This window comes from Heliangelus exortis, chromosome 13 (genome assembly GCF_036169615.1).
Source record: "Heliangelus exortis chromosome 13, bHelExo1.hap1, whole genome shotgun sequence".
Taxonomy (NCBI): Eukaryota; Metazoa; Chordata; class Aves; order Apodiformes; family Trochilidae; genus Heliangelus; species Heliangelus exortis.
Window position 1 is genome coordinate 918,333 of NC_092434.1, and position 25,389 is coordinate 943,721.

Here is a 25,389-nt window from a genome sequence, read left to right on the forward strand (position 1 = left end):
ATTTGGGCTCCGAGGACGGGGTGAGGGGTGGTGTGCGGAGCCGCCTTAAGGCCCTTCTCGCCTCGGCGGGGCTCCCAGGGCCCATCGCACTCCCTCAGCCCCGGCCTGGAGGCTCTGGAGCCGCCGGAGGGGAAGGTTTAGGGCCGGTCTTGGCCGTGCAGCGTCCGCCGGGCCTCCAGAGGGCCCCCGCGGTCTGAGCGCTCGGGTAGGAGGCGAAGGGCGGCCTGGAAAGTCCGGAACGAAGCGGGTGCTGCTAGCCGAGGCGCGGTGCACCCGGAGCGGTCAGCGTGGCCCGGAGAGCGCGGTGCTTCCCGTGCGGCCTAGGCCGGCCTTGCAGCCATGGGGAAGAAAGGGAAGCGGGAGAAGAAGGGGAAGGGAGCTGAGAAAACGGCTGCGAAGATGGAGAAAAAAGTGTCCCGCAGAGCCAAGAAGGAGGAGGTGAGATGCGGGAGAAGAAGGGAGGGGGGGTCCGGTAATCCCGGTCCCGGGAGTTCCGTGAAATGGGGCCTGAGGTGGAGGCAGAGGAGGAGTGGGGTGGAGAGAGACTGAGGGGTTTTAAAATCGAAAGGAAAAGAGTGAGCGGCAAATGAAAATGTTTGGGTATCCAGGCCTGAAAACAGCGACCTTGCCTGGGGAGGACGCGGTGTTACCTCAGCACAAAGCTGGGGACCTGGGAAGGGCCGATGCTATCCTGGCAGAGGCAAAATCCACCGGTTTGGGGAATTTTAGATGATTGTGGGATGAAGGGAACCTAAGCAGACGGGATTTTTAATCCGAAAAACGGTGATGGTGAGTGCTGGTTTCATGTGGTGGCTCTCTGCTTCTGAAGGAACTTATTATAAATATCTGGCATTTCGTTTCCAGGAGGATCTTGAAGCCCTGATAGCAGAATTTCAGAATTTAGATGCGAAAAAGACCCAAGTCATTGAGACATCCTGCCCACCCCCTTCACCTCGGTAGGAGACTGCATGAAGCTTTGCCTGCACTTCTACAGGAGTTAATTGTGCTTTTTAGTGAAATCAGATTATGTGAAGTTATTTCCTGAGAGTGGGAGGCGTAGTATCTGCCATAGGTGATGTGTGGAGTTATAAAATACCTGGTGTATTGACTCCCTGGTTAAAAAAAGGATTCAAAATCTGAGCCAAAAGGTTGTGTTTTTTTTTTTTAACTGGCAGTGATAGGGTTCTGTCACTCTTTGGTGGGATGTAGGTGAGCCATGACCAGCAGTAATGACGCAGAGAAGTTGGGACAAGGCAGCCCAGTTCTCCCCATGGTTACGTGCCCTCATCAAACTCATTTTTGTTCTTGACACAGCAGCATTAAAATTCAAGAGCTCACGTCAAAAGGCGAGTTAAATGACAGCATAACGTGTGCTCCTAAAATAGGAGAAGATTTCAGACAGTGTCAAATTAATCTTGCTGGAAGTTTTGAAGAAGTTAATTTCTTGGGAGAAGTTTTTAGCCCCGGGGTGAATATAATAATTCAGCCTAATAATTTGGCAGATGATGGAGAGATCTTTGTGGCTGGAGGGCAGAGGTGTTAGTGCTGAGTTAAGGGCTGTTAACTTCTGGATTTTGCTGGATTTTTGTCCATCCCTTTTTATTTTGCAGGCTGAATGGCTCCCTCTCTGCTCACCCTGAGAAAGACGAATTGATCCTTTTTGGAGGTGAATATTTCAATGGCCAAAAAGTAATGTATACTTCCATTTTTTTTCTTCTTTATCCTCTCCCTGCCTTTTACTGTAATTTGGATGAGTCTCATTTGAAGTGAAATTCAAGGCAGCAGTCATAAAATATGTATTTGTCCCCAAATGAGATCAAAATAGCCTTTTAATTCTGCCGTGACACAGTCTCATGCTGGAGCAGTTGGCAGGAAGGAGACATGCTGGAACTCATTAAGGAGTCAGAGTGATTGTCTCAGCATCAATATTTAAAGGTTTCATAATTTCTCCAGATTTAATTGTAGCCATATCTGCCCCTCATTTTTTGATGACTATTGAAGAACCCCTTTTACTTTTCAAAACAAGGTATTTCTGCAGTTTTGCAGCTGGCAAGGCGTTGCCTGTCTTCGAGGTGAGGACAGTAGCAAACAGTTACAAGTGGACACTCTCTTGTTACTGCATTTCTGCAAGCTGCAGGTGTTTATTGTGCTCCTGGAGACAAAATGGTCTTTTTGATCCTAAGAAATACATACCATAACCTGAAAGCACAAGCCTGCCAGTGATACTTGGCCCCCTTGGGATCCCCCATTGTGATGTGCTAAAGTAATTCTGTTTGCTTCACTACCTGAAGCTGTTCTTCTCTCTGGAGTTGGGCAGCAGTTTGGGCAGCTTTAACCTCCAAACCTGTGTTAAGCTCTCACTTTTTAAGTTCTTTTATTTCAAGCTATCACTGGCTTAACCAAGGGTTTGGGAAAGAACAGTCCAGGACTGTTGGATCACTCTGAAAAAGTTGCTGACTCCCAGTCTGGTGGAGGAGGCACAGATAACCCTCAGGAGTGGCTGTGCCTGGCCAGACTGACCCTGTCCAGAGGAGAGCTCTGGTGATGTTTGCTCTTCCTCTCTTAACAGACATACCTGTACAACGAGCTGTATGTTTACAACATCAGGAAGAACTCCTGGTCCAAACTGGAGATTCCCAACCCACCACCAAGGAGGTGTGCTCACCAGGTACAGCAGCAGTTGGAATCGTTCAAAAACTGCACTAAAGATGGGTGGGAATTGATTATTTTTTAAAAATTTTTTTCCCCCGAGTGTTTCTGGCTTCGTTCTCCTTGTAGTGGGCTGTGGTGTCACTTCACCTCTTCTCAGGGAATCTCTACAATCCTGCCCTGGGTTCTTGTTCTCTCTGATCCCTGGGTGGCCTCTGGAAATGTGAAGTGTGAGAGGAAAATTTGGGGTTGTGTCTGCTGGGTTGAGAGGACTGAAGTTGGGCTCCTGGGGAGGCACCTGGATGAACTGGAGCAGCATTACTGAAGCAGTTGGGCTTTGCCAAATGTCCCAGCTGTGCAGCCCTCCAGCACTGACTGTGTGTCTCACCTTTGGGTTGTGATTTTGGTCCTTGGCAGACAGACAGGTTTGGTTTTTGTTTTTTTTTTTTTTCTTCTGTCTGCAAGGGCAGTAGACAAAGTTGTCTGAATTTTCCTTGGGATACTGTGACGCTCCCTTAGAATTCAGCTCTCTGATGCCTGGATCATTAAGGTCACTGGCTGGATGTGATGATGAAGGATTTGGGATGGTTTACTTTATGTGAACATCTCCACTTTAGAACCTGGACCAAAGACTTGTATTTTTTGCAGGTCTTTGGCCCTTGCCAGCTGTCTGATAAATAATCTTACCTGTCGCAGCACTTGGCTGGGTGACTGCTCCATTTCAAAAGCTGCCATACAGGACCTGAATGTTATTTTCTTCCTCCCCAAAGCTCTTTAGAGCATCCTGGTAAGACCCAAACCCCTGGTTAGGTTCATTTTCCCAGATTGTATCAGACCTGAGCTGCTCTGACCTGCGAGTCCCTTCTTGAATGGAAATGTTCTGACTTGATTTTTGGCCTGCCTCGTGGTGCTGAAATCAGTGGTGATTTCCAAGACCAAATCCCACAAGGGGACCATGAATTCCAACACCCATTTATTTCCCTGGATGAAAAGCTTAGAGTTGAGAGGTGCTTGTTTGGGTGTTGGTAGCCAGCAGGTGGCTGTCTAGCAGCTGAGTCTGAACCGAGCAGGCAGGCTGTGGTGCATCTGGGAGCTGCAGCTGGATTGAAGGCAGAAATAAATCGAGAAACCTACCTGAGGAGTCATCATTCAGGAAGTTTTCCATCTGATAATTAATTACAGTCACACAGGAGGGACAGTTCAGCCTCATTACTGGTTTGTTGTCTTCCCTGGCACTTGGATTTTTTGATGCCCGTTCTGCGTTAGCTCAGAGGTGAACAGAGGTGTGTCCCTGGGTTTCTATGGGCATGTGTTCAGTCTTGTTTGTCATCTCTGGTCCCTGACGTGCCCTCCTCTCTTTGAGCTCATCACATCAGCCCAACAGAGCTGTCATTACAATAGCTACAGATGGGTGTTGTCAGTTGTTTAAGGAAAGGGCTTGGCTGTGTAATGAATTTCAAGCCAGCTCTTGAAAATGTCACACGTAAGTAGGAGCAGGCTGGTGCATATACCTTCCCCTTCAGCTTTTAAGCACCAGATATCCAGGAAAACCAGGCATGTGTCCCCTTTATGCTTGGGTAAAGTCATGCTCCCCCAAATCCTCCTTGCAAACACACCCATATATTGTTACATGTTTAATCAGTGCATGTACAGGCTGGTTTCTAGCAGGGCATGGTCATGTGTCTGATAGTAAAAATCTTTCTTGCTGTCTGCTGGGAAATGCAGGCAGGTAATGAAGCCCTTCTGAAGAAAGAGGTCATTATCCCACTATTGAGCTGTGATGGCCAACCTGGAAAAAAAACATATGTGGCCAGCTTTCTTCTGCTGTAGGGAAAGTGTGCTGTAGAATAATATGAATTTAAAATTCCCCTTCTTTCAGCCCCAGAGAGCTGCTGTTGTCAAGCAGGACAGCAGCAGCCACTGATACTTCTCTGGTATTTGGGGGCAGCTGCCCATTTGACTGATTAGGATCTTCTGTCTCTGGTTTCTGAACCCTTGGCTGATCCAGCTCTTTCTTCTTCTCCTGGCAGGCAGCAGTGGTGCCCACAGCTGGTGGGCAGCTGTGGGTGTTTGGTGGGGAATTTGCATCTCCCAATGGGGAACAGTTCTATCACTACAAGGATCTCTGGGTCCTGCATTTGGCTACCAAGACCTGGGAGCAGATCAAGTAAGTGTTGGACCATCTTGTCTACAAGATGCTTTTGCCAAGAAAGGTTGGGCCAGATGATTCTTGAGGTGCTTTCCAACCTGATGTTCTGACATTCTCTGATGTGTTCTGAAGTCAGTGAAGTTGACCTTCTGAGGAACTGTCCCAGCATGAGCTCTCTCCCTTGAGTACAGAAGTGCCCATCCTAGAAATGATGGAAATAAAAAAAAAATCTACTTAGGCCAAAGCTGTTTTATTTTTTTTATTTAATACTTGATTATACTTTATTTAATACTTGATTGGGCCCAGTTCTGTTCAATATCTTTATTCATGATTTAGATGAGGGGATTGAGTCCATCATCAGCAAATTCACAGGTGACACCAAGCTGGGGGGGAGTGTGGATCAGCTGGAAGGCAGGAGGGCTCTGCAGAGGGACCTGGACAGACTGGAGAGTTGGGCTGGTCCCAACGGGATGAGGTTCAACACAACAACCCCATGGGGAGCTCCAGGCTGGGCACAGAGTGGCAGAAAGGGAGCTGGGAGTCTGGATTGCCAGGAAGGTGAAGAGGAGGCAGCAGTGTGCCCAGGTGGCCAAGAAGGCCAATGGCATCCTGGGCTGGCTCAGGAACAGCGTGGCCAGCAGGTCCAGGGAAGGGATTCTGCCCCTGTGCTCAGCCCTGGGGAGGCCACAGCTTGAGTCCTGTGTCCAGTTCTGGGCCCCTCAGCTCAGGAAGGAGCTTGAGGTGCTGGAGCAGGTCCAGAGAAGAGCAAGGAGGCTGGGAAGGGATCCAGCACAAGTCCTGTGAGGAAGGGCTGAGGGAGCTGGGGGTGTTGAGGCTGGAGAAGAGGAGGCTCAGGGGAGACCTCATCACTCTCTCCAACTCCCTGAAAGGAGGTTGGAGCCAGGGGGGGGTTGGGCTCTTTTCCCAGGCAACTCTCAGCAAGACAAGAGGGCACAAGAGGTCTCAAGTTGTGCCAGGGGAGGTTTAGGTTGGACATGAGAAAGAATTTCTTTCTGGAGAGGGTGCTCAGCCATTGGAATGGGCTGCCCAGGGAAGGGGTGGATTCTCCATCCCTGGAGATATTTCCAAAGAGCCTGGATGTGGCACTCAGTGCCATGGGCTGGGAACCACGGGGGGAGTGGAGCAAGGGTTGGACTTGATGAGCTCTGAGCTCCCTTCCAACCCAGCCAATTCTAGGATTCTATGATTTTTTTGGAGCACTGGTGTGCTTGGGTGTTGTTCAGCTGAAGGAAAGAGTAGCATGAAAAGCACTTTGTCCTCCCAGCCATGGTGGCTGTAGACACCTACAAGTGGGGAAGATGCATTTGGGGACACTGATACTCAGTTGTTTCTTAGGAGAGAAAAGGTTAAGACATTTTCTACAGTAGCATCATAATCTATATGGGTAGAAGTGCCCTGGAGAGATGATCATTTCTCTCTCCCTGCCCCATGCAGGATCTGCTCTTTTGGAGCTTCCTCATGGACATCTGTCTTTCAGCCTTGCTGGAATTTTGAAACCACCTGTGCCCAGATCCCAGTGGGGAAACAAAACAAAGTGTTATCTCCTCCCCATCCCTGGGCAGAGCTCCAAGAGCTGCATTAATGAGGAGTCTGGGGAAGGAGGCTGGGAGGGGATGTCTTTGTTTTACTTCTAACCTGACTGAGTGCAAAAATCAAGGTTTTGCTGCCTCTTTGTTTTTCCATATGGCACCTTGATTGCAGTCTGCTTGGAAAGGGGAAGAGCAGAGGGCAGAAGGGATTTTTTTTTCCCTATTTCCTTTAAAACTATGATCATAGCAGGTGATGCGTTTCACTTCCTTCAGAATTTTGCTTTTCTTGCCAGGGAACCCCATTTCTGCTGTCATTTTTTTCTCATATCTGTCTTTAAGTCAAGCTCTTGCTTATTTTAGATTAATCAGCTGAGGTGACTGGTGAGGGGGGGTAATGATTATTGGGAGAGTGAGTGTGTTTTGGAAAACTATACTGAGGGGGCAGATTGTGCAGGGTTTTGGATTTTTTTTTTTTTTTTTTTTTTTTTTTTTTTTTTTTTTTTTGGATCATGGTGGGGCACCAGCCTTGGTACAACCTTCACATAGCAGGCCAAGCAATAATTCCAGGTTTCCAATGTGGTAGCACTATTGCCTGATTAAATGTCTGGTGGTGGATATTTGGGAGTACAGGCTGGTATTGAGTAAGCTCAGTTGGGTTTTGAAGATGGCATTTTAGTGCAAATAATAGAGAAACATAATTATTCCTTAAGAAATGTCAGGGCAAGAGAGACCAAGTTCCTGCTCCATGTGGGAAGAATCACAAATACCCTGTTCCAGGTGGGTCTGAATGGATTGGTTTGTGTGGATTGAATAGCTAAGATGGCCCTGCTGTGATCTGAACTTGCAGTTCTAGGAAATGAAGTTATTCCAGCTGCACAGCTTAGATTTCAGACAATTATTGTTGTCCTTCCTGGCCCACAGTTCATGCCACAGACCATCTTGGTGCCATAAGAGGCTTGACATTAAAACACTTCTGAAGAGAAAACCTTGAATAACTCATCCCTGAGAATAACATCCCTGGTCTGTGTTTGTGAAGGCTGCTGGGAAAGTGGATCTCCATTATCTCCTAGCACAGAGCACAGTGGTGCCAGTCTGCTGTTAAAACCAGCTCAATTTAGCAATATTTAACTACCTTTACTTGCATTTTGCCCAAAGATGGTCCAAGCACACCAATCCTAGCCTGTTAGAAGGTTTGCCAGCAACTGACTTTGCCTTTATGGGAACCACCTTACCATGTGTGTGATGCAGAAGGTTGTTTCAGTGCATGAACTGTTTGTTACTCTGCCTCAGAGCTAAGCAGTAATTTAACCAAATTGTCTTGTTCCTCCCTAGAGAGAACATCCTTACTCAGCTCCATGTGGCCCAGTGCCCTCCCTCAGAGAGAGACAGGGAGCATCTCACTTTGGGGTTGTGCTTGGGAACTGGCAGATCCAGCCTCTCTGTAGTTCTTTGTCTTGCTTCTTTGCCTTTATTGCTTTTTTCCTTTTAATGCTGGGAAGTTCATCATCCTTCCCATAACAGTTTTGGTTTTTTTCTTTTTGGTTGTTTGTTTTGTTTTTTTTTTTTTTGAGATGTGGTGCTATAAATATTTCAGGGTAGCATTTTACAAGTGTGTGTTGAACACTTTGTGGAGAGAACTGGAGCAGTCACTGCAGTGCAGGATGCATTTCACTGGAGGTTTGCTTCTGACTGTTGGGTCTTCTTCCTCATGTGTCACCTGGGAGATCAGGTCCTGCAACACCAGGGTAGAAAGGTGCTTGAAGAAAAGGTTGGTGTTTTGTATATTTGAAATCCATTCAGCAGGAGTTCTCTGCTGGCCCAGAGAACTCAGAAGTGAGCCTTGTGAGCTTGTTCTTTGGTAGATCCAGGTCCACAATTGTTGATTGACTTCACAAGGGACTTAAATTGAGGATTTTATGCCTTGCACAGTTGTGTATTTGTTTGTATCCTTCCTAACAGGGTACACAAACAGGTGGGTACACTGAGTGCTGGGCAGCTGAGCACTTGTTTGCACTCAAAAGTAAAAGTGAACACTGAAGTCCTGGGTTTCAGCTGCCTCACTTTGTCCTGAAATGCCCTTTTGATGGGATGTTGGATGCATCATCACTTTTATTAATATGGGAAAGTTCAGAGATTCATCTGGGTGAAGGAGTGGCTGAAAAAGTAACTCAGTCATGCAGCCTGTAGCCACTGGGACATTCAAGGCTTCAGTTTTTGAATCTGGGGGCTGAAATTCAGGGCTGTTTTGCTTCTGTGAGTCCCAGAGTAACAAGCAAAAGCAAATTCCTTATGGAGCAGTTGTGATCAGCCTCACACTGCACATGTGTAGAGCCAGTCCTTATCCATACTTATCTTTAAATCCATTTTTAAAAAAAGACTGGAGAATTTACAGCTCCCTCCCACATGTTTGTTTTCTGGTGTCAACCCCACCAAATAGAGTATTAATAATAAAGCCTGTAAAACCATTTCCAAAAGGTTTGGTTTGGACCACGAGCAAGGATACAGGTGAAAGGAGACTGATTTCCCAAAAGCAAATTTATCTTCAAGCTTGCAGCTGCCTCCTGGGATGGTTGCACATTATGCCAGTCCTGCTTGGCTCTGCCATTTGGCTTTTCCAGTGTTGTGTTTGGAGACTGGGGACAAAAAACCTTTGGCTGTGTGAATAGCTCCACACAAAAATACTTCCTGAGAGCTGTTGTTGCAGGTTTAGGAGGGCATGTCCTTACATCCAGGGCTGGAAACTGCCCTTTCTGGCTGACACCTGCAGTGTGTAAAGCCAAGGGTGCTGAGATGATAAAATGCTGTGCAGAGGGTGAGGCCTCCTGGAACTGTGTTTCAGTTTCTTGGAGGTTGCATTGCTGGAAAGGAGAAAATAACCCAGTGGTTAAGGGCAAGTGGTGCTGATACCTCTCTGAATTGGGATCAGGCCCCAGACTGGATGGTTCTGTTTGTGGTTTTGAGAACTTGTGGGAACTTGTTTCTTAAAACCCACACATCAATGAGTAAACTTTTGATTGCTCAGAATTGATTTTAGACTTGGAAACCTGTTTGAGAAGCAAGGGAGAAGATAGTCCCTGAGAACAGGGTTTTATTGTTAATGTTGATTTTTTCATTCCTTTTTTTTTTTTTAAAAAAAAAAGATACTTTAAAAGGTGCCATCCTTTGGAATAATAATGTGGCAGTTTTGTTACAGAAGAGAAAATAACAATTTCAGGTCTTGATGAAATCAATACTGGAGGTGCTGTGCTGCAGGGTGATACTTAGAAACCCAGTAAATGCCTGGAAGCCCCCACTTTCTGTTAGAATAAAAAATCCAAGCAATCAATTATTAATTCAGCCTTACCCAAATGCTGCTGTTCTACTTGGAGGTTTTCATTATGTCTGGTGTGAGGTTGTCATTCTTGGCAGTGGATGAGGACCCTCATTTTCTCTCTCCACAGAAACCTATCACCACACTTTCCAGCTGCCTGCTGCCAGGGAAAGTGAAGCAGTGGGATTGTGGCTTTAAGGTTTTGTTGTTTTCAACAGTGAGCAGCTTTCATATTTCTTTAGGCCCTGATTTTGCAGCCACTTAACACACGTTGAACACTGCCTGTTTGAGAAGTCTTGCTGGGTTCAGTGGTGCCAACTCTGGGCACTTTGGGAGACTCCCCAGTGAGGGTGGAAGTGGGATAGATGAATCCATTGGAGGTGGAGAACACACACAGCAAAATTGTGTTTTCTCTGCAGTTTGGCCTGAAGTTGCCTTTCTTTTGAGGGTTCTTCAGGTGGTTTTTGTTCTCTCTGATGTGATGCTCAGTCTGTGGGTGAACATGAAGGAAGTTTTACCTTCCTTGCCTCTCAGGAGTGTCATTGCCAGCTGCCTGGCTTCATGTGAAGCTTCTGGGTGTGACAGATGGGGTGTTGTTGCTTGTACCTGGAAATTGATTGTGGCACATTTAACTTAAAGGTCAGAAAGGCTTCAAAGAGCAGCATGGTGGTGCCTGGCTGCTTTTCAGTGAGTAAGATAATAGTGATGACTTGTTTTGCTGCAGTGCCTTTGTTCTTAAGAAATTCTAAGTAATTTCCAAAGTCTTCTCAGTAGTCTGATCCTGTGTCCTACCTGCAGGTGGGTGAGTGGAGATGCCACGGGTAGGTGATTTCCTAAGACAGTGAAAGAGAGTGGATATCAGAGACAACTCTTGGTACTTGGAGAAAACATCTATGTCTGGAGTGCCTTTCTTGAATTGGTGGGAGTTAACTGCTCTTCATTAAACTTGCCTGAAAAATCAGCTCCTGAGTTACAGCAGAAAAGACTTCAAGACTTCAGGTGCTGTTAGAAACTTGATGGTTTATTACTAGGAATTTTTTTTTTTTTTCTGCAACATGCCTGTGTTTCAAATGCAAAGAGTTACAGGAGGAGCACAAATGCTGTTCTGGGGAAAAACATACCTGGGTGTTATGGCAGTGAAGCTCTCCATGAGTTTTACTATTCCAGGAGAACAGAAACTACACTCAGCCAGCAGAGCTGCCAATGACTTCAATAAAAATGGACTGACACACTAACAGGAAAGGGAATTTTGTTGATGAGTGGAATTTCTTTGCCTTTCAGGGCATCAGGAGGGCCCTCTGGACGAAGTGGACATCGAATGGTGGCTTGCAAGAGGCAGCTGATTGTCTTTGGAGGTTTCCATGAGAGTGCAAGGTGAGTATCTGTAGGCTGGCTGGTGGTATTGATTCCTCTGTGAAAAAAGGACAACAGAATTTCACCAGTAACAAAAAGCTGGGCTTTAAAGGAAGGGTTATGAGCAGCACTGTTACTGAACTAGACTTCTGTGGTAGAAAGACAAATGTTCTTGAGTTAAATTCTTCAAGTGTCTGGGAAACCATTGTACCACTTAGCCCATCACTGAAGTAGGTACTCATCCTTGTGACTAAAGCTTAATACATCACTTTTGCCCTCTGAATCTTGTCAAAGAGCCTTGTCTTCCTTGAAGCATCTTCTCCAGTAGACTCTTACTTTGTGAGGTCTGTCACAGGGACTGTGAAGCCACTTGTTAGCTCTTTGGTCTCAGGGACAGGAAGCAGCATAATCATAGTCCTAGGAGCAAAGTGCAAGTTGCAAAGCCCAGCCTGGATCTGGCTGTGACTTTGGGAATTTAACCTTGGCAGAGCATTTTCCACTAGCAGTATGTGAGCTGACCAGTAGAAAGAGAACAAGGTTTATTGTGCTCCCCTAGGCAGACACAGCTCTGATCTCTCTTGAGCTTTTGTGTTCTGCTTTGCCTTGCCTTGGACCACATTCATTGGGAAATGTTGAGGAAACCTCTGTTGGAAAAAGGAATGACACAGGTAAATGAGAACCTAGAGAGGTCTTAAAAAAAGGTCTGTCAGGTGCAAATTGTTGCACTGGAACAGTAACCTTCACCCAAGCAAATCTCTGCAGCTGTGGAAGGAGAAAAACAAGAAGTTGAATAAGGTGTTGCACCTCTTCAGAAGTTCCTGATGCTGTTCCTGAAGTGATATTTTATCTTGTCCTAAATGGTGACCATTACAAAACCTCTGATGTGCCAATTTGCTCTCCCCAGAGATTACATCTATTACAATGATGTGTATGCTTTCAACCTGGACTCCTTCACCTGGAGCAAGCTGGCTCCATCAGGAATTGGGCCTGCTCCAAGATCTGGCTGTCAAATGACTACCAGTCCTGAGGGCAGCATAATCATCTACGGAGGCTACTCCAAACAGGTAGGAGAGATTCTCTGGTGAGCCAGTGCTGTATTTCCTAGATCTGAAACTGAATATTTGATGGAAAAACTGAGAGTCTAAAGAGAAAACTAAATGTGACAAACTCAGGTTGCTGAAGTGGGGCTGATACAGGGATCTTGTGTTGACTGTGACCCTCTGTGGTTTGACTCCGTGGAGAGGGAAGTGGGCTTAGAGCTTGGGACAGCAAAATTGAGTTCTTTATTCTGCTCCTTCCCTCTGCTGAGTGTCTCAAGCCTTGTCCCCAGTGCAGAATTTGGTGATCTTGTCACCAAACTGCCCACTGCTCTGACTGACAATGTTTCCATGTGTCACACAGCTGCCAGGTGGCCAAAAAATGCTGCTGATGAGGGTGCAGGTTGGCTTGTGGGTGTGCCAGCTTGACAGGAATGTGCAGTTGTGGCCTGGGGTTGTTCAGAAACAGAATGGTTGTGTTTTGCATGCTGCAAACCACAGCTGGTACTACAAGAAGCATCTCCTCTTCTAATTGTGCCTTCTCAGAATCACAGCATTATCAGAGTTGGAAGGGACCTCTAGAGATCATCTAGTCCAGTTCTCCCACTAAAGCAGTTACTCATGCAGTTGTGTGCAGGTTGAGGAGCTTATCTTGGTCAAAATTGTTATGTGGTTTCCCTGCTACTCTAATCCAAGATTAGATACTGCAGAGATAGGAGTAAACAACTTGTGAGAAATTACCTTTTTTTCGGCAGCCGTGGTGGTTGCTGCCAACTTCCAGCATTTCCAGGTAGTACTCTACTTGCAGGTTAAGAGCAACAGTTGCTGGGAGACTTGTGGGTTTTTTTCATCAGTGAAGGGATTAAGGGAGCAGCACTAGTTAGCAGACTCAAAAAAAAAAAAGATTTTTGATGAGCACCAGGCTTCCTCTGCTCTGCTTTTTGCTTTGTTAATCGTGGTAATGTATACTGGGTAGCCCGTTAGGCCAGATGTCCTCATTGACCAAGTATCCCTGTCTGTGTGCTGGGAGGGAGGAAGTAAATATTTCATTGAGCAAAAGGCTTCTGCAAAAAGCTTTTAGTGCTGTGAATGCAGACAGAAGCCCCAAATCCTGCTGCTGCTGGCTCTGGAAAGGCATTGCTGCCAGCAGCGCCTCGCTGGGGGAGGAGGACGCCTTGTTCTGCTGATGTGAATAAATGAACAAAGGAGAAAAGCAGGGAGAGGGGAGAGAAGATAGTCTGTCTATATATTTAGAAGCATTTGTGCCTCCTCACGGCCTGCACTTAGGGCTCTGGCTCATGAGAGGAGCATTTGATTAAATAGCAGTAACAATACAGAGGCATTTTCTCCCCAAAAGGGTTTTGTCCTTTATCTTTTCTCTGTCCCATCACTCTGGAGGGTGGGAAGGAGGCAGGAGCCTGCATGCCATGCTACATGTGGCTCTCATGGCTACTGAAAGAGCTGGGTTTCAAGTGCACACTGAGCCCCACAGAAATAGAAAAGTTGATGCATGTTTGCAGTAGATTCTGTTCCACTTTACGAGGGTGGGCTCTGTCACACTGCTCTCGGTTGTTTGGAGCTAATAAAAATGGAATGGAAAAGATGGGGGAGTGCAAAGCTGCCCTCAGCCTTTATGCAGAGCACTGAGCAAGGTTAAGAGCTGGGTGCAGTTCCTTTCCAGCTTAGAGAACAGCTTTTTGAATAAAACAATGACTCCTTTTATGAATCTACTTTGTAATAGAGAGAGGTAAGTGTGCTTCTCTGTGCCCTTCCTGACAGAGACTCTGCTTCTGTGTAAACTTGCAGTCAGGAGTGGTGCAGGTGAGCTACAAACTGATCCAAGCACCAGACAGAATTTTCTCTGCAGCTTTCTTAGGATGCAAAGGCCACACACCTTTAGCATGCTCTTGGACTTAATTTGGCAAGATTTATCTCCTCTAGGAGAAGCACAACTTCATTAATGTGCAGCCATTGAATTCCCAGTCTGTCTTTGCTTATCATGGAGCTGAGTCTCTCTGGGTTTAGTTTGAAGTGAAGAAAGTGTGTCTGGCTTGTGTACTTGGGCACTTGTGTAGTGAAAAAGCACCTTTATAACCCTGAGTGCATCTAACTTGAGATGTTGGCACACAAATTGACAGGAGCCTGCCTGACACTTTAAAGTGCAGGGTTCTTACTTAGCACCCTGGTGTCCCTGTGATTATCTGTTTCATCTTCAGCCTGAAACTGATAAAAGGCAAATTCTACGACCCCCTACAGGACGGGCTGTGGTGAGCATTGTCAGCTCTAAAATGTTCCTCCCCATCCCACAAGGAGCTCAGACTTGTTCTCCTGCTGATCTTAAAGATGTCCTCACCCAGTTCTCATGCTGGGGATGGGGTTTGCTGCAGCAAGCTGCATTTTTGGCTCTCTAAAGCAGTGAGACCTCTCTATTGCTAGGCAACATGAGCACACTGTGCCTGCCTGGCACAGGGAATGCAGCTGGGAGGTGTCTGCTCTGCTCTACCTTCCAGGTGCAAGCAGCCTACAAGCCATGGGAAGGCTGGCAAGGCTTTTGGATGCCAAAAATGACTGGCATGTGGGGATTTGGGGGGGATTTGGAGGTGGTGTGTGGCTGGGTTTTTTTTTTTAGTGGCAAGCTTGGCAAATCTGGATTGGATTCTGCCTGGAGATTGCTGGTGGCAGGGCTGGAGTGTTTGCCTGAATTGCAAGGTCTGGTGGGACTGGTTCCCTCCCTGCTAAGGGTTTCTGCTGATGGGATGTGTTTTGCCATTGTTGGTCTCTTTTCTCAGACATGTCTAACACCTTAGGGAATCCTGATTTCCCCTTCTTCTCTCCATGCCTCAGTTTCTTTGCTCCTTGAAGGGGCATAAACAGACATCTTGCTGTCCAGCAGTGGTACTAGGGTTGGGTTTTTTTTTTCCAGCTAATGCCTGTAAAGCTCTTGTAACTTGCTAACCCACATGAATGAGCAAACAACAGGCTGCAGATATCCAAACCAGGTCTGAGCTTGGAAGCAAACACCTGGAACTTCCAGGCAAGGAGGACAGCAGGGGGGAACAGGAGCCTCTTGGGGCTGAAGGAAGGATTTCCTCAGAGCAAGAAGGTGTCCTGGGTGCAAGGGGATTGAGCTCTCCAGCAGCAGTGTACTGCTTGCTGGTGAAGTGTCTGCTGCTGAGCCAGTGTGAACTGGGGAAAATAGGCATCTCTTTGACAGCAAATAACTTAACTCCCACTCCACCTCATTGGGGTTTTTCTCAGCCCAAGCAGCTTTGTCATGTTGTGTACGCAGTGTGTTTACTACAGGGAGCAGTGTGGTTTTCAGGAGAAAAATAATGTGGTTATTCTACACAGCCTGGACAATAGGGAAGCCAACTGCTCTCTCAGGGTTTGTTATTTCCCCTCCTTTTGTGCAGACAGCTCACATCTTACTGTTCTCCTGCACGCTTCAGGCTGGGTGTTTCCTGCTTGTGTGCTCTGTCTAGCATTTAAGGACAAACTGGGACTGAAATAACCACCATCCCTGGCATCATTAGCAGGCACACTTTGCAGTCACTGGGGTTCACATCAGTGCTCCAAGGTGTAAAGCCTCCTGCCCACTCCTCTGGCTCTCCCTCCCTCTCCTGAGTATCCAGTGCTGCTGAGTATCCATTGTATCCTGCTCCAGAGTATCCATTGATTAAGGTAAGAAACAGACTGAGAAAGGTTGGTGTAGCTCAGCTGTCTGCAGCCTGCAGCTCATTGCTGATTCCTGCTGCTCTGGATCTGGGTGACAGTGATGTGACATGGCCAGAGACTGGCATTTGCTGGCCCAGGGATTCACAGCCCTTTGAACTTGGTGCCACAATACCTGAACTCACAGCACCTCTCCTAGGAGGTCCTGTTCTTCCTTGTGCTTTGCTGTTGCCTTAGTAGGGCTGAAAATGGAGCTTCTGTTTGGTTTCTTTTTAGGAGGAAAAACTTTCTCACAGCTCTGTGGGACTCAGAATGCTGCAAAATGAGATCTGCAGTCAGACAGGGGTGCAGAGAGTGAGCTGTCACCTCCCTGTCACCTCCACTTCTCTTGGAGCAGGGTGGCAGGGACTGAAAATCTGTGTGCTGGTCACACATCTGTCCTTAAACTTGGGCCTTGCAGATGGCACAGCACAGACACTGAGCTTCTGCTCCACATCCCTGGGGGCCTTGCAAGCCCTGGGGAAAGTTGTTGTGTGGCACTTGGGTGGAGAGGTATCTGCTCTCTTTCCCAGCTCCAGGAGCAGAGGCACAGATGTTCTATTAGTCCCTGGGGAGCACCTGATCCTCTCTGTGGCAGAGGAAAAGGCAGGACCTTGCATCTCCTGTTTCCTTGCTGCTGCTCATCCTTCCTTCCTTCCTTCTGCAAAACCAAGCAGTTTTCATCCCTTGTGGCAATTTATTTCCCTGTTTTGGGTGCCAGATTTCCTGCTCTTAAACTGCACCCTGTGGTCTTCACACAGCCACAGGTCCCAGGCTTTGTGCTGCAGCCTGGTTGTCACAGGCAGATGTTGGTTGTGACTTGTCACAGGAAATAAACCTGCCTTGAACAGGGTGTCTGTGACCTGCCTGATGCTCCAGAGCCACAGTGCCTGCATTTTGGGCTTCAGGCTGTGATTGGGTTTATCTGTGAGGTGTGTGGCATAAGTGACTTTGTAGGCATTGAAGAGTTGGACCTCCTCTGTTTTGGCTTGCTGCAACTTTCCCTGAGCATCCCTGTCCTTTCCCTTCTCTGCAGAGAATTAAGAAAGATGTTGACAAAGGCACCCTGCATACAGATATGTTCCTGCTGAAGGCTGAAGGTGCAGGCAAGGAGGAAGGTAAGGTACTGCTGCAGCTGGGAGGGATGCTGCAGGACTGTGAATACAAATCCTCTCTCTTCCTTTGAAAAACAGACCAAAAAAACAGACCAAAAAAACCCCCAGGCTTAGAACAAAATTCCCCTTGAAAAGTGCTGTGCCCCTGTGTTTGCTTTGGGGCTAAACACAGCAAGATGGGTTGATTTAAATATTTCTTCTTCCCAGGAGTAACTAAATGCATTTTTATACTGTGACTTGCATAGAAAGGGTGAAGGAAACAGCAGTTTCGGGGGGATACTGGGGGAATTACATCCTCCTTTTTTGTTCATGTGTGCTGGAGAAGATGGACCATCACACATGGAGAATTCCTCACTGCTGCACTCTGCCAAGGGACCTGGCCACTTGTTGCTGCAGCCACACAGTGGTTCTGTCCCCTTTTTTGCTTCATTTTACTGCCTGAAGAGATGAGGCTGTGTCTGCTTTGCTGGGCAGAGCTTTCTGGTAGCCAAAGGCTGCAAGAAGTCCCAGGACACAGCTCCAGGTGACTTGTTTCAAAGCTAATGGTAGCTCTGACACAGAGAAACACTGGGGAATTGGTGGAGAAACTGCTTGGAGGAGCTGGCAGAGCTCTGGAGGATGGTTGGGGTGTGCTTTTTGTCAGAGAAAAAAATTCTAGCTCATGGCTTCATCGATGTTGACACCTCCCAGTTGGTCCTGGAATAGTCTGGGATGGAGTGGAGGGTCTCCAGGCTCCTTGCATAACCATCAGACTGTGTGAGAAGCTCTGGCCTGCACAAACAGCTTCAGGAAAAACTACAAGAATAGATATTTGGGGGATTTTTTGGTTTGTGTGTGGGAGGGAATTAAAACAACATTTTGAAATTCCTGCTCCCTGGGACATTTTGATCACTGCTTTTCTGTTTCACAACAGAAAAATCTTTGGGGCTTCAGAATTCTCCACACTGGAAATTTTTGTTTTGACAAAGTCTGGCAGTGGTGGCTGATTTCTTTTAAGAGAAGATTGGGTTTTGATCTCAGGAGAGTACCTAGAGCAGGGCTATGACCAAGAGTTGGTTGTGGTTGCTTGTTTTATCTCTGAATGTCCCCAGAAATAGGAATTCCATCCCTTCCCTTAGGACAGAGTATATGTTGCCCCTGCCTCAGGCAGCAGGACAACCTTCTTTGGGGTGAATTTCTAAAATGTTGAAGTTGTGACTGATTTATTTAACCCTGACCACGTGGAAGTGGGGATTTGGAGATGAGGGTTGGTCACAGATGTTGCTGCTTGAGTTATATCCTGTTTGTTTATCCTGAGGAAATGGAGGTTCCTGCAGGAGCACAGTGCCCAGGCAGTGCATACCCTTCTCCCAGCCTGCATTTTAGAGATTCCCTCAAAATCCAGAGTAGAAAGGATTGGAGCAAAAGTATTAGAACACCAGCCTTCTCCCACTGCTGAGCCCTTTTTTAAAGCCTGGTTGGGTCTTTTTCCAGTGAACTGAACTTATTTTGGAATGTGAGTTGGCAGATAAGGTGCTGTAGGCAAAGGGGACCTGGGGACTTATTTTGGGGGTTGAGGCAGTGGTGTAAGTTGATCAGGGACCTGTGGAAGAGAATTGCTGTAGGGGTGTGCTCCATGGGGTCACTGGGTACCTTTCCTTACTTCTGGACGGCTGAAATCCATCCTGGTTTGAACTCCAGCCTCCTGGAAAGGTGCAGACACTGCATGGTTGAAGCTGAAAATGGAAGTGGTTCTGATGAACACTTTTGGCTCTCCGAGTGTCCAACATGGGTCATCCAGGTTCTTCCTGGAGGGCTGAAAACCCAGGGAAGATAAATCAGGATTTTCCTTTGAGATTTGCTCTTCTCCATTAACAGAGAAGTGGACATGGAGTCGGCTCAGCCCCTCTGGAGTGAAACCTCCCCCCAGGTCTGGCTTCTCCGTGGTGATGGCTCCCAATAACCGCTGCCTGCTCTTTGGGGGAGTGCATGATGAGGAGGAGGAGGAGAGCATAGAAGGAGACTTCTTCAATGATATTTATTTCTATGACATTGGGAAAAACCGCTGGTTTCCCGGGCAGCTGAAGGTTTGGGTTTAAAAATAATACATTCAGTTAATTCTCCTTGAGCACCCAGCACCTGTTCTTCACCTTTTTGTTTCCCTTGTCCAGCTCTCTCAGTGTGGAGCAAGCCTCTGTTTCTAATAATTTGGGGTGCTGAGCCACCAGGTTGTGATCCACAACCCACTGATCAGGAAGGAAGGAAGAGGCTGTAGAAATGAAGCTGGTGATTTGCAGCTCTAAAAAGTTTTTTTTTTTTTTGCTGCCAGACCAACTAAATTCTCTGACTTCGTGCTACCCCTCTCCTTCCCTCCCAGGTAGCTCCTTGCCCTCCTTCCCCAGTGTGATGCAGACTGTCACCTTTCTGGGGAGAGAGGAAGCCTGGGAGCCCTGGATAGCTGGGCACAAGAGTAAAAGTGGTTGAGGAGGCAATCCCCCCCTTCTCTAGGAGTCAGGGTGCAGGTGCTGTGTTGTTGTATAATGCCAAATGAAACAAAACAGCAGGAAAACGTGGTTATGGTGTTTTACTGGAGGTCAGCTCCAGGTCAGATGTGTAAGTCTGACATTAGATAGTTCAGTAAAAGCTACCATGAAAAGATCCTGTGTTGTGATGGGATCAGAAAACCTCCCTCTTTTTCCCTGTTGTTGATGAGCTACTAGAAGAGATGAAGTATTACCCATGGTTCACAAAAATTTCAGAAATGTGGCCCTCAGCTCAGATCTTTGATTTTGTTTGAACCCTCCTCCAAGGGGGAAGTGCCCTGTTTGAACTTCCTCCTTTCTACCTCTGTTGTTTCTGGCTTTGTTGTCAAAAAGGAGAAGTCAATCCCATAATAACAGGCAAACACCAACTCAAATGTTTGCTTCTGCCTGCCTAGCTGACTCTTTTCCAACCCTTTCTTGTGGTACTTTGAAGACCTGGAGTGCTTCCTGGCAATGCACTGTAATTTAGTGCCCAGCAATTGTTTGGATTTCACCAAATGGTGGTTATTTTCCTTGCTCCTCTTAAAGCCCAGTGAACTGCTTGTGTGTTTTGTGTGCACCTGCAGGACAGAAGAGAGGAGTTTTCTGTCCCTCCAGCACATGTTGCCACCAATGGAGAAAGCAATTCCATGCCATGGGTTTTCCAGGAGTTTTGCTACTCCTTGTTTCATGGCTGGTAGAAGTTCATGCTGAGGGGGAGGTTGCATCTATCACTTGAGACTTACAATTCTAGTGAAAATTAATTGAATTCTCCCCCTTTCCCTCCCAGCAGTATTTTTATTAACTGCTGTACATGCTGTTAGCTGCACACAGTTCACATGCAGCCTCTCCCTGCTCTTTTTTCATGTTAACAGGGACCAAAATCAGAGAAGAGGAAGAGAAGACGTGGCAGACAAACTGAGGCAGAGGCTGCTGGAGAGGAGGAGATGGAGAAGGAACCTCCAGAAGGCCCTGTGGAGATAGTCAAAGAGGTGGTGGCAGAAGATGGGACTGTAATGACAATCAAGCAGGTGATCTCTGGACCTGCAGGAGAGAAGGAGAAGCCTGAATCAGAAGAGGAGGAGGAAGATGGAGCCTTGGGCCAGCACGTGGAGCCATGCCCACGTTCCAATGCCATGCTGGCAGTGAAGCATGGGGTGCTCTATGTCTTTGGGGGGATGTTTGAGGTGGGTGATCGCCAGTTCACCCTCAGTGACCTCCACAGCATCGACCTGCACAAGCTGGAAGAATGGAAAGTGCTAGTGGAGATGGACCCAAGTAAGCTCTGGTCTTGGGGTCTCCCTCTCTGCCTTTAGTTTGGCAACACTATACTGAAGGGGGGGGAAAAAAAAAACCTCAACTGTGAAGCTTTTCTCAAGTGATGAGCCTTTGAGTTGTGTTTTTTTTCCTGGGAAAAGCTTGGGAGGATGTGCTGTGCAATGGCTTATGGTCAGCATTGCTGCAGAAGCCTGGGAAGAGGGATTTGGTGGGCTTTCTACTTGTTACTGAAAGGATCTGTGGGTCTGTTTTAGAGCAGCATTTCTCTTAGGGAGGTGGTGGTGAAGTGATTCATCCCTGGTCATGTGTTAGGCACTGTAAAGAGCCATTTTTAAAAGAGGGTGTCCCTGGCCCTGCATGCAGGCAGGAAGGAGTCTTGTTTCTGATCACAGAACTGGGAGCTGCTAGGGAAGAAAGTTCACTCTTTGTCAGCACTGGCACTGACCAGTTTTTTTTCACAGCTGTCCTGTGCTCTTCTTCCTAATTATTCAGCCTCTTCCCCTCTTCCCCATCAGATCCAGGCCCCTGAACAGCCAGGCCAGGAGATCTATGAGGGCAATGAATACAGGAGGCCTCTTAAGGAGCAATCTGACCTTGTCCTGGCTTTCCCCAGGACAGTTCTGGGTGTAGGAATGGGAAACAGCTTGTTATTTACTACTTCTGTTTCCTTTCTCTTCCAAGAAACACAAGAATGGCTGGAGGAGTCAGAGTCAGATGAAGATGATGATGATCTGGAAGGTGCAGAGGGAGGGGAAGATGGTGAGGAGAGCTCTGAAGAGGAGAGTGAAGATGAGGAAGGTAATGATGAAGATGAATGTTGTCTCCAGACAGGTATAAAGTGGGGTTTAGTACAGTACCTGCTGGTTCCCCTGCCAGCCTGGGTGGTCTCACTGGCATCCAGGTGAGTTTTCCAGCCACAGCAGTTTTCTGCTCTCATGTAGAGGAGAAATTCCACAGCCCACTGATAGATTTTTGGGCTGTAACTTTAAAACACCTGAGCTGAAGAGCAGACTTCACCAGGTTGGAAGAGGAGATTGCTTTCTTTAGCTGTTGGTGACCTCTCTTTCCTCTCTTCCTTCCTAGGAGCTGAGCAGCACCCCTCAGTTCAGCCTGGGGAGGAGCACCCAGACTTCCTGGCCAGGACAGAGCAGTATTGGATCCAACTTGCCCGGAGCAACATGGGCCCAGATGCCAAGGAGAAGAAGGTGGTAAAAGTGGCACATGCCATGGCAAAGACTTTCTATGAAGATTCAGTCTGAGGCTGTTCCAGGAGTGAGGAAAAATTCTGGGAGCAGTGGTTTGCACCAGTGGCCTCAGCCTGATGTGCCAGGCAGTCAGGATGTCCAGAAGGTGTCCTGGAATTCCAGCTTTTGCCTACTCTGAGTGCCCCTGGGCTGCCCAGTCTCAATGTGCCTGCTTGATTAATGCTCTGGATATGCTGTTATTCCCCTGGAGTTGTGGGGAGGGTCTGAAGGAACAGGATTGATGTCCAGGCACCTGTTCTGATGAGTCTGGCACATTCAGGACTGTCTGATTTCTGTTCAGAGGTTGTTTTGAGTCTGCTGAGACAACCTGCACATCACAGTGGTTCACTGGTCCCAAATTCCCTGCCCTGACTGGGGCCAGAACACATCTCCAATGGTTTCCACAATAAACTTACTTGGTTTTATCATCTTGGGTTTCTCATTTAATCCCATTCTACCTTTTCTACTTCTTTTTCTCCTGCTGTGAGTAGAAGGATTGCTCTTCCTGGTGTGAAATATGCAGGTGGTGGTTGTAGGATGCTCCACCAGCCCTGAGATGTGGCTGCACAGCCTGGAGCAACCTGGGAATCCTTGCAAACCATCTCTGAGCATGTAACAGTAGAAGCCTCTCCTTTAACACCAGCCCTAGCAGGTTTCTCCTTTGCTTGTGGAATCTCCCAGTTAAGTTCCACCTTGCCCAAGAAAGCAGTTGTCCTAGAAATAAACTTTATTGCCAGTCAGATGTCCTGCCTTGAGACCTGATGACATGTTGAGGACAGAAGGGAGTGGGCTGACAATCTCAAAAGGATTTTTGTTTGGTTTGGGTTGGGTTTTTTACCCCAGTCTCCTCAAGGCATCTCTTTTCTTTCCAGCTGAGCAGTGCTGTGGTCCTTGGGGACAACAGATGGGAACAAGTGTGTGGCTGTGGCAGGGAACAAGTGCTGGCTTGAGCTGACACCAGAAGGCACCAGAAGGCCTTGTGCAGAGAAATCCAGGGGGCTGGGGGTGCTGTTTTGGCAAGGGAATCCCCAAGGAACCAGCTCTTGGGAAAGCAGTGTTAGGTTCTGTGAGCCTGATGAGAGTGAGAGATTGAACAGAAGCAATGGGATTTAATTGTCAAGTAAAAACGTGTGATAGGGAGGTAGCAGTTGTCAGAATAACTGGTGAGAGGTGAAAATAAACCATTTATTGGTAAATTAGGGAAGAATCCCCTGTGCTTGCTTGGCTAAGAGCATCAGTTGCCCTCTCACCTGGGTTCCTTCACAATCCCTTGATCTCCCTGCCATGTGATCCTTTGGGTGTGATATCCTTGGCTTTCTGTGCCAGGTTTTGGGGAATCTGCCACCGAGTTGCATTTTCAGATTTGGTTTTAATTATTTTTAAATTATTATTTTTATTTATTTACTTTTTGTTTTAAAAACAGTGGCTTTAAAACCACAGCATCCCCACGTGGGACTCCATTCCAAAGGCCCAACCAGCCAGGGGAAAACACACCTTTTGCCAGATGTTCTTTGTCTTTTTCTACTTTCACAAATACAGCTATGGACCCTGAATGAGGTTTTGTGTTTTGTTGGGGTTTTTTTTTGTTTTTTTTTTTTTTTTCTCCTGAGCTGAAGCTGGGTTGCAGCAGTGCCAAGGATGAAGGATAATTCTGTACAGTGCAGCAGCAGGAAAAGATTCTCCCTCCCCCTTCTCTGGTAGAGAGACTGTTGGATGAGGGAAGGAGATGCATCAGATGAGCTGGAGTGTGTGAAACAATATGCTGAGGTTTTTCCTTTCATCTTTTCCTCACAGGCTCTGGAAATGTGGTCCTGGGTGTGCACTGTGCCAAGCTCAGAATGACTGAGGAAGGCATGGACTGGCAGAGCCAACACTTCCAAGGAATCTGCCAGTCAGGATGGGCCCAGTGTCCCTTGGGGAACACACTGCCTGGCCCCAGAGCTGAGGGACAGGAGGTTTTGGGGGCTGAGCTGGTTGTGCAGCTTGGTTGAGTTCCTCCCAGAGCAAGGATTTTGGGTGAGTTAGTGGAGGCTGGGGTTGGTCCTATGGCTTGGTCCAGGAGGCTCTGGTGGCCATCCTGGGGTTGTACAGTGAGAAGATGTCACCCTGGCCATCCCTCCTGGCCTGAAAAATGAGATTAGTTGTCAGCAGCCTACCTGGACCATGCTGTGTGGGGGCTGAAACCCACCCAGTGTCCATTCTCACTGCTGCATTTGCAGCTGCTGAGCTTGAGCCACGAATGAAATCACATGCAGCTGAGCAAATCACAAGAGAAATAAAGCTCTCCCTCAAGCCCTGGTGCCTGCTGAAGGTGTGTCTGGGACACCCCAGCCCAGCTCTTGCTGGTGCCACTTGGGGAAGCCTTGGAAGCTGCCACAAAACCTCAGAGAAAAGGTAAAACTGAGCTCAGGGAGGGTGGCTGATTCTCACTGCTACCTCGGGTGCCTGCAGGGGGGAGCAGGATGTGCTGGGCTCTGCCAGGGGCTTAAGAAATGCAACCTCTGACACTTTGGTACCAAACTAACATTACCTTGTTCCTCTGAGCACTGACTGAGAGTCCCCTGGAGCATCCTCAGGGGTTGCTGGTTAAGACACCTGATAATTTCTCTTTTATGGGGTCCAAAAGTGTCTTAAAGAGGAAGGTTAGGATTTTACAGGCAGACATCATCTTAGAGATCTTTTCCAACCTTGATCCTGGGAAGTGGCTTTCCTAAAATGATACTCAGGAGAAGGGCCAGGGTGAGAACTTGGTGGAAAAGTAGGACCAGAGAGACTCCAGCAGTGTCTGTCAGCAGGGTAGTTATTCTTGTCTGACATGTACCAAGAACAGCTTGTACTTTTTTTTAATGTATGAATGCCCAGAAAAAAATTCAGTTATGCCTTTGGCATCCATCAGACCAGTGCTTTTGCCCATCTCATTGTAAAGGGATGAATGGATAAACATTTACATAGGAGAAGGAGACCTCAGTATATTATTAGATCTGGAAACAATCAAGCTGTTGGGTTTTTTTGTGGGGTTTTTTTTTTGTTTTGCTTTGTTTTTTTCAACTAAAAGACAAAGCTGAAAGTCATTTTTATGTTTTTTAACTCGCTCCTGGAGGAAAATGTACTCAGCAATCTCTTTTCTTTGGGCCACACACACTGCAAAGAGTGCAGTGAAATTGGATTTTTCTGCTACATTTCCATGCACAGCTGGGGAGGGAAGAAGGGGGTGGCAGCTGCAGTGCATTTGACTTGGGGTTGCACAGCAAAGTCCACAGCAGAAGTCTGGGGGCTTTGTGTCTAACCCAAGCTTAGCCTGGAACTCATGAGAGTGATTTCTTGCCCATCAGTGTCTGTGTTTTAGTGTGGGGAAGCAAATCAACCTTGAAGGGGAGCTTATCAGAGGGCAAGCAGGACTGACCCAGAGAGAAATGCTGTTTCTAGAGGAAAAAAATGCCCAGAGCATCTCTGGGATTCTGCTCCCAGCAGCCTTGGTTCAGCCACACGGAG

At 47.3% G+C, this 25,389-nt stretch overlaps 1 protein-coding gene across 3 annotated transcripts; it reads left to right on the top strand.

The window, feature by feature from the left end:
* Positions 1–112: 112 nt before the first annotated feature.
* On the top strand, positions 113–22,325 carry KLHDC4 (kelch domain containing 4). Of its 3 annotated transcripts, XM_071756575.1 has the most exons (12): positions 218–438; positions 865–956; positions 1,611–1,689; positions 2,570–2,668; positions 4,680–4,816; positions 10,940–11,032; positions 11,916–12,075; positions 16,796–16,877; positions 18,732–18,940; positions 20,251–20,653; positions 21,335–21,451; positions 21,737–22,325. In XM_071756575.1, exons 1-12 carry the CDS (start codon positions 340–342, stop codon positions 21,910–21,912), a joined length of 1,746 nt encoding a protein of 581 aa, XP_071612676.1. In that variant the 5' UTR covers positions 218–339; the 3' UTR covers positions 21,913–22,325. The 3 variants fall into 3 exon arrangements, with proteins under 3 accessions (XP_071612677.1, XP_071612676.1, XP_071612678.1); XM_071756576.1 differs by lacking the exon at positions 865–956 and having other exon boundaries at positions 113–438; XM_071756577.1 differs by lacking the exons at positions 218–438; positions 865–956; positions 1,611–1,689; positions 2,570–2,668 and adding an exon at positions 3,298–3,436.
* Positions 22,326–25,389: the final 3,064 nt, after the last annotated feature.

Coding starts and splice junctions, on each gene's coding strand:
- KLHDC4 (XM_071756575.1), top strand. CDS start 340: ATGGGGAAGAAAGGGAAGCGGGAGAAGAAGGGGAAGGGAGCTGAGAAA. Junction 4,817..10,939: donor AAGACCTGGGAGCAGATCAA/GTAAGTGTTGGA, acceptor TTTGCCTTTCAG/GGCATCAGGAGGGCCCTCTG. Junction 21,452..21,736: donor GGAGAGTGAAGATGAGGAAG/GTAATGATGAAG, acceptor CTTCCTTCCTAG/GAGCTGAGCAGCACCCCTCA.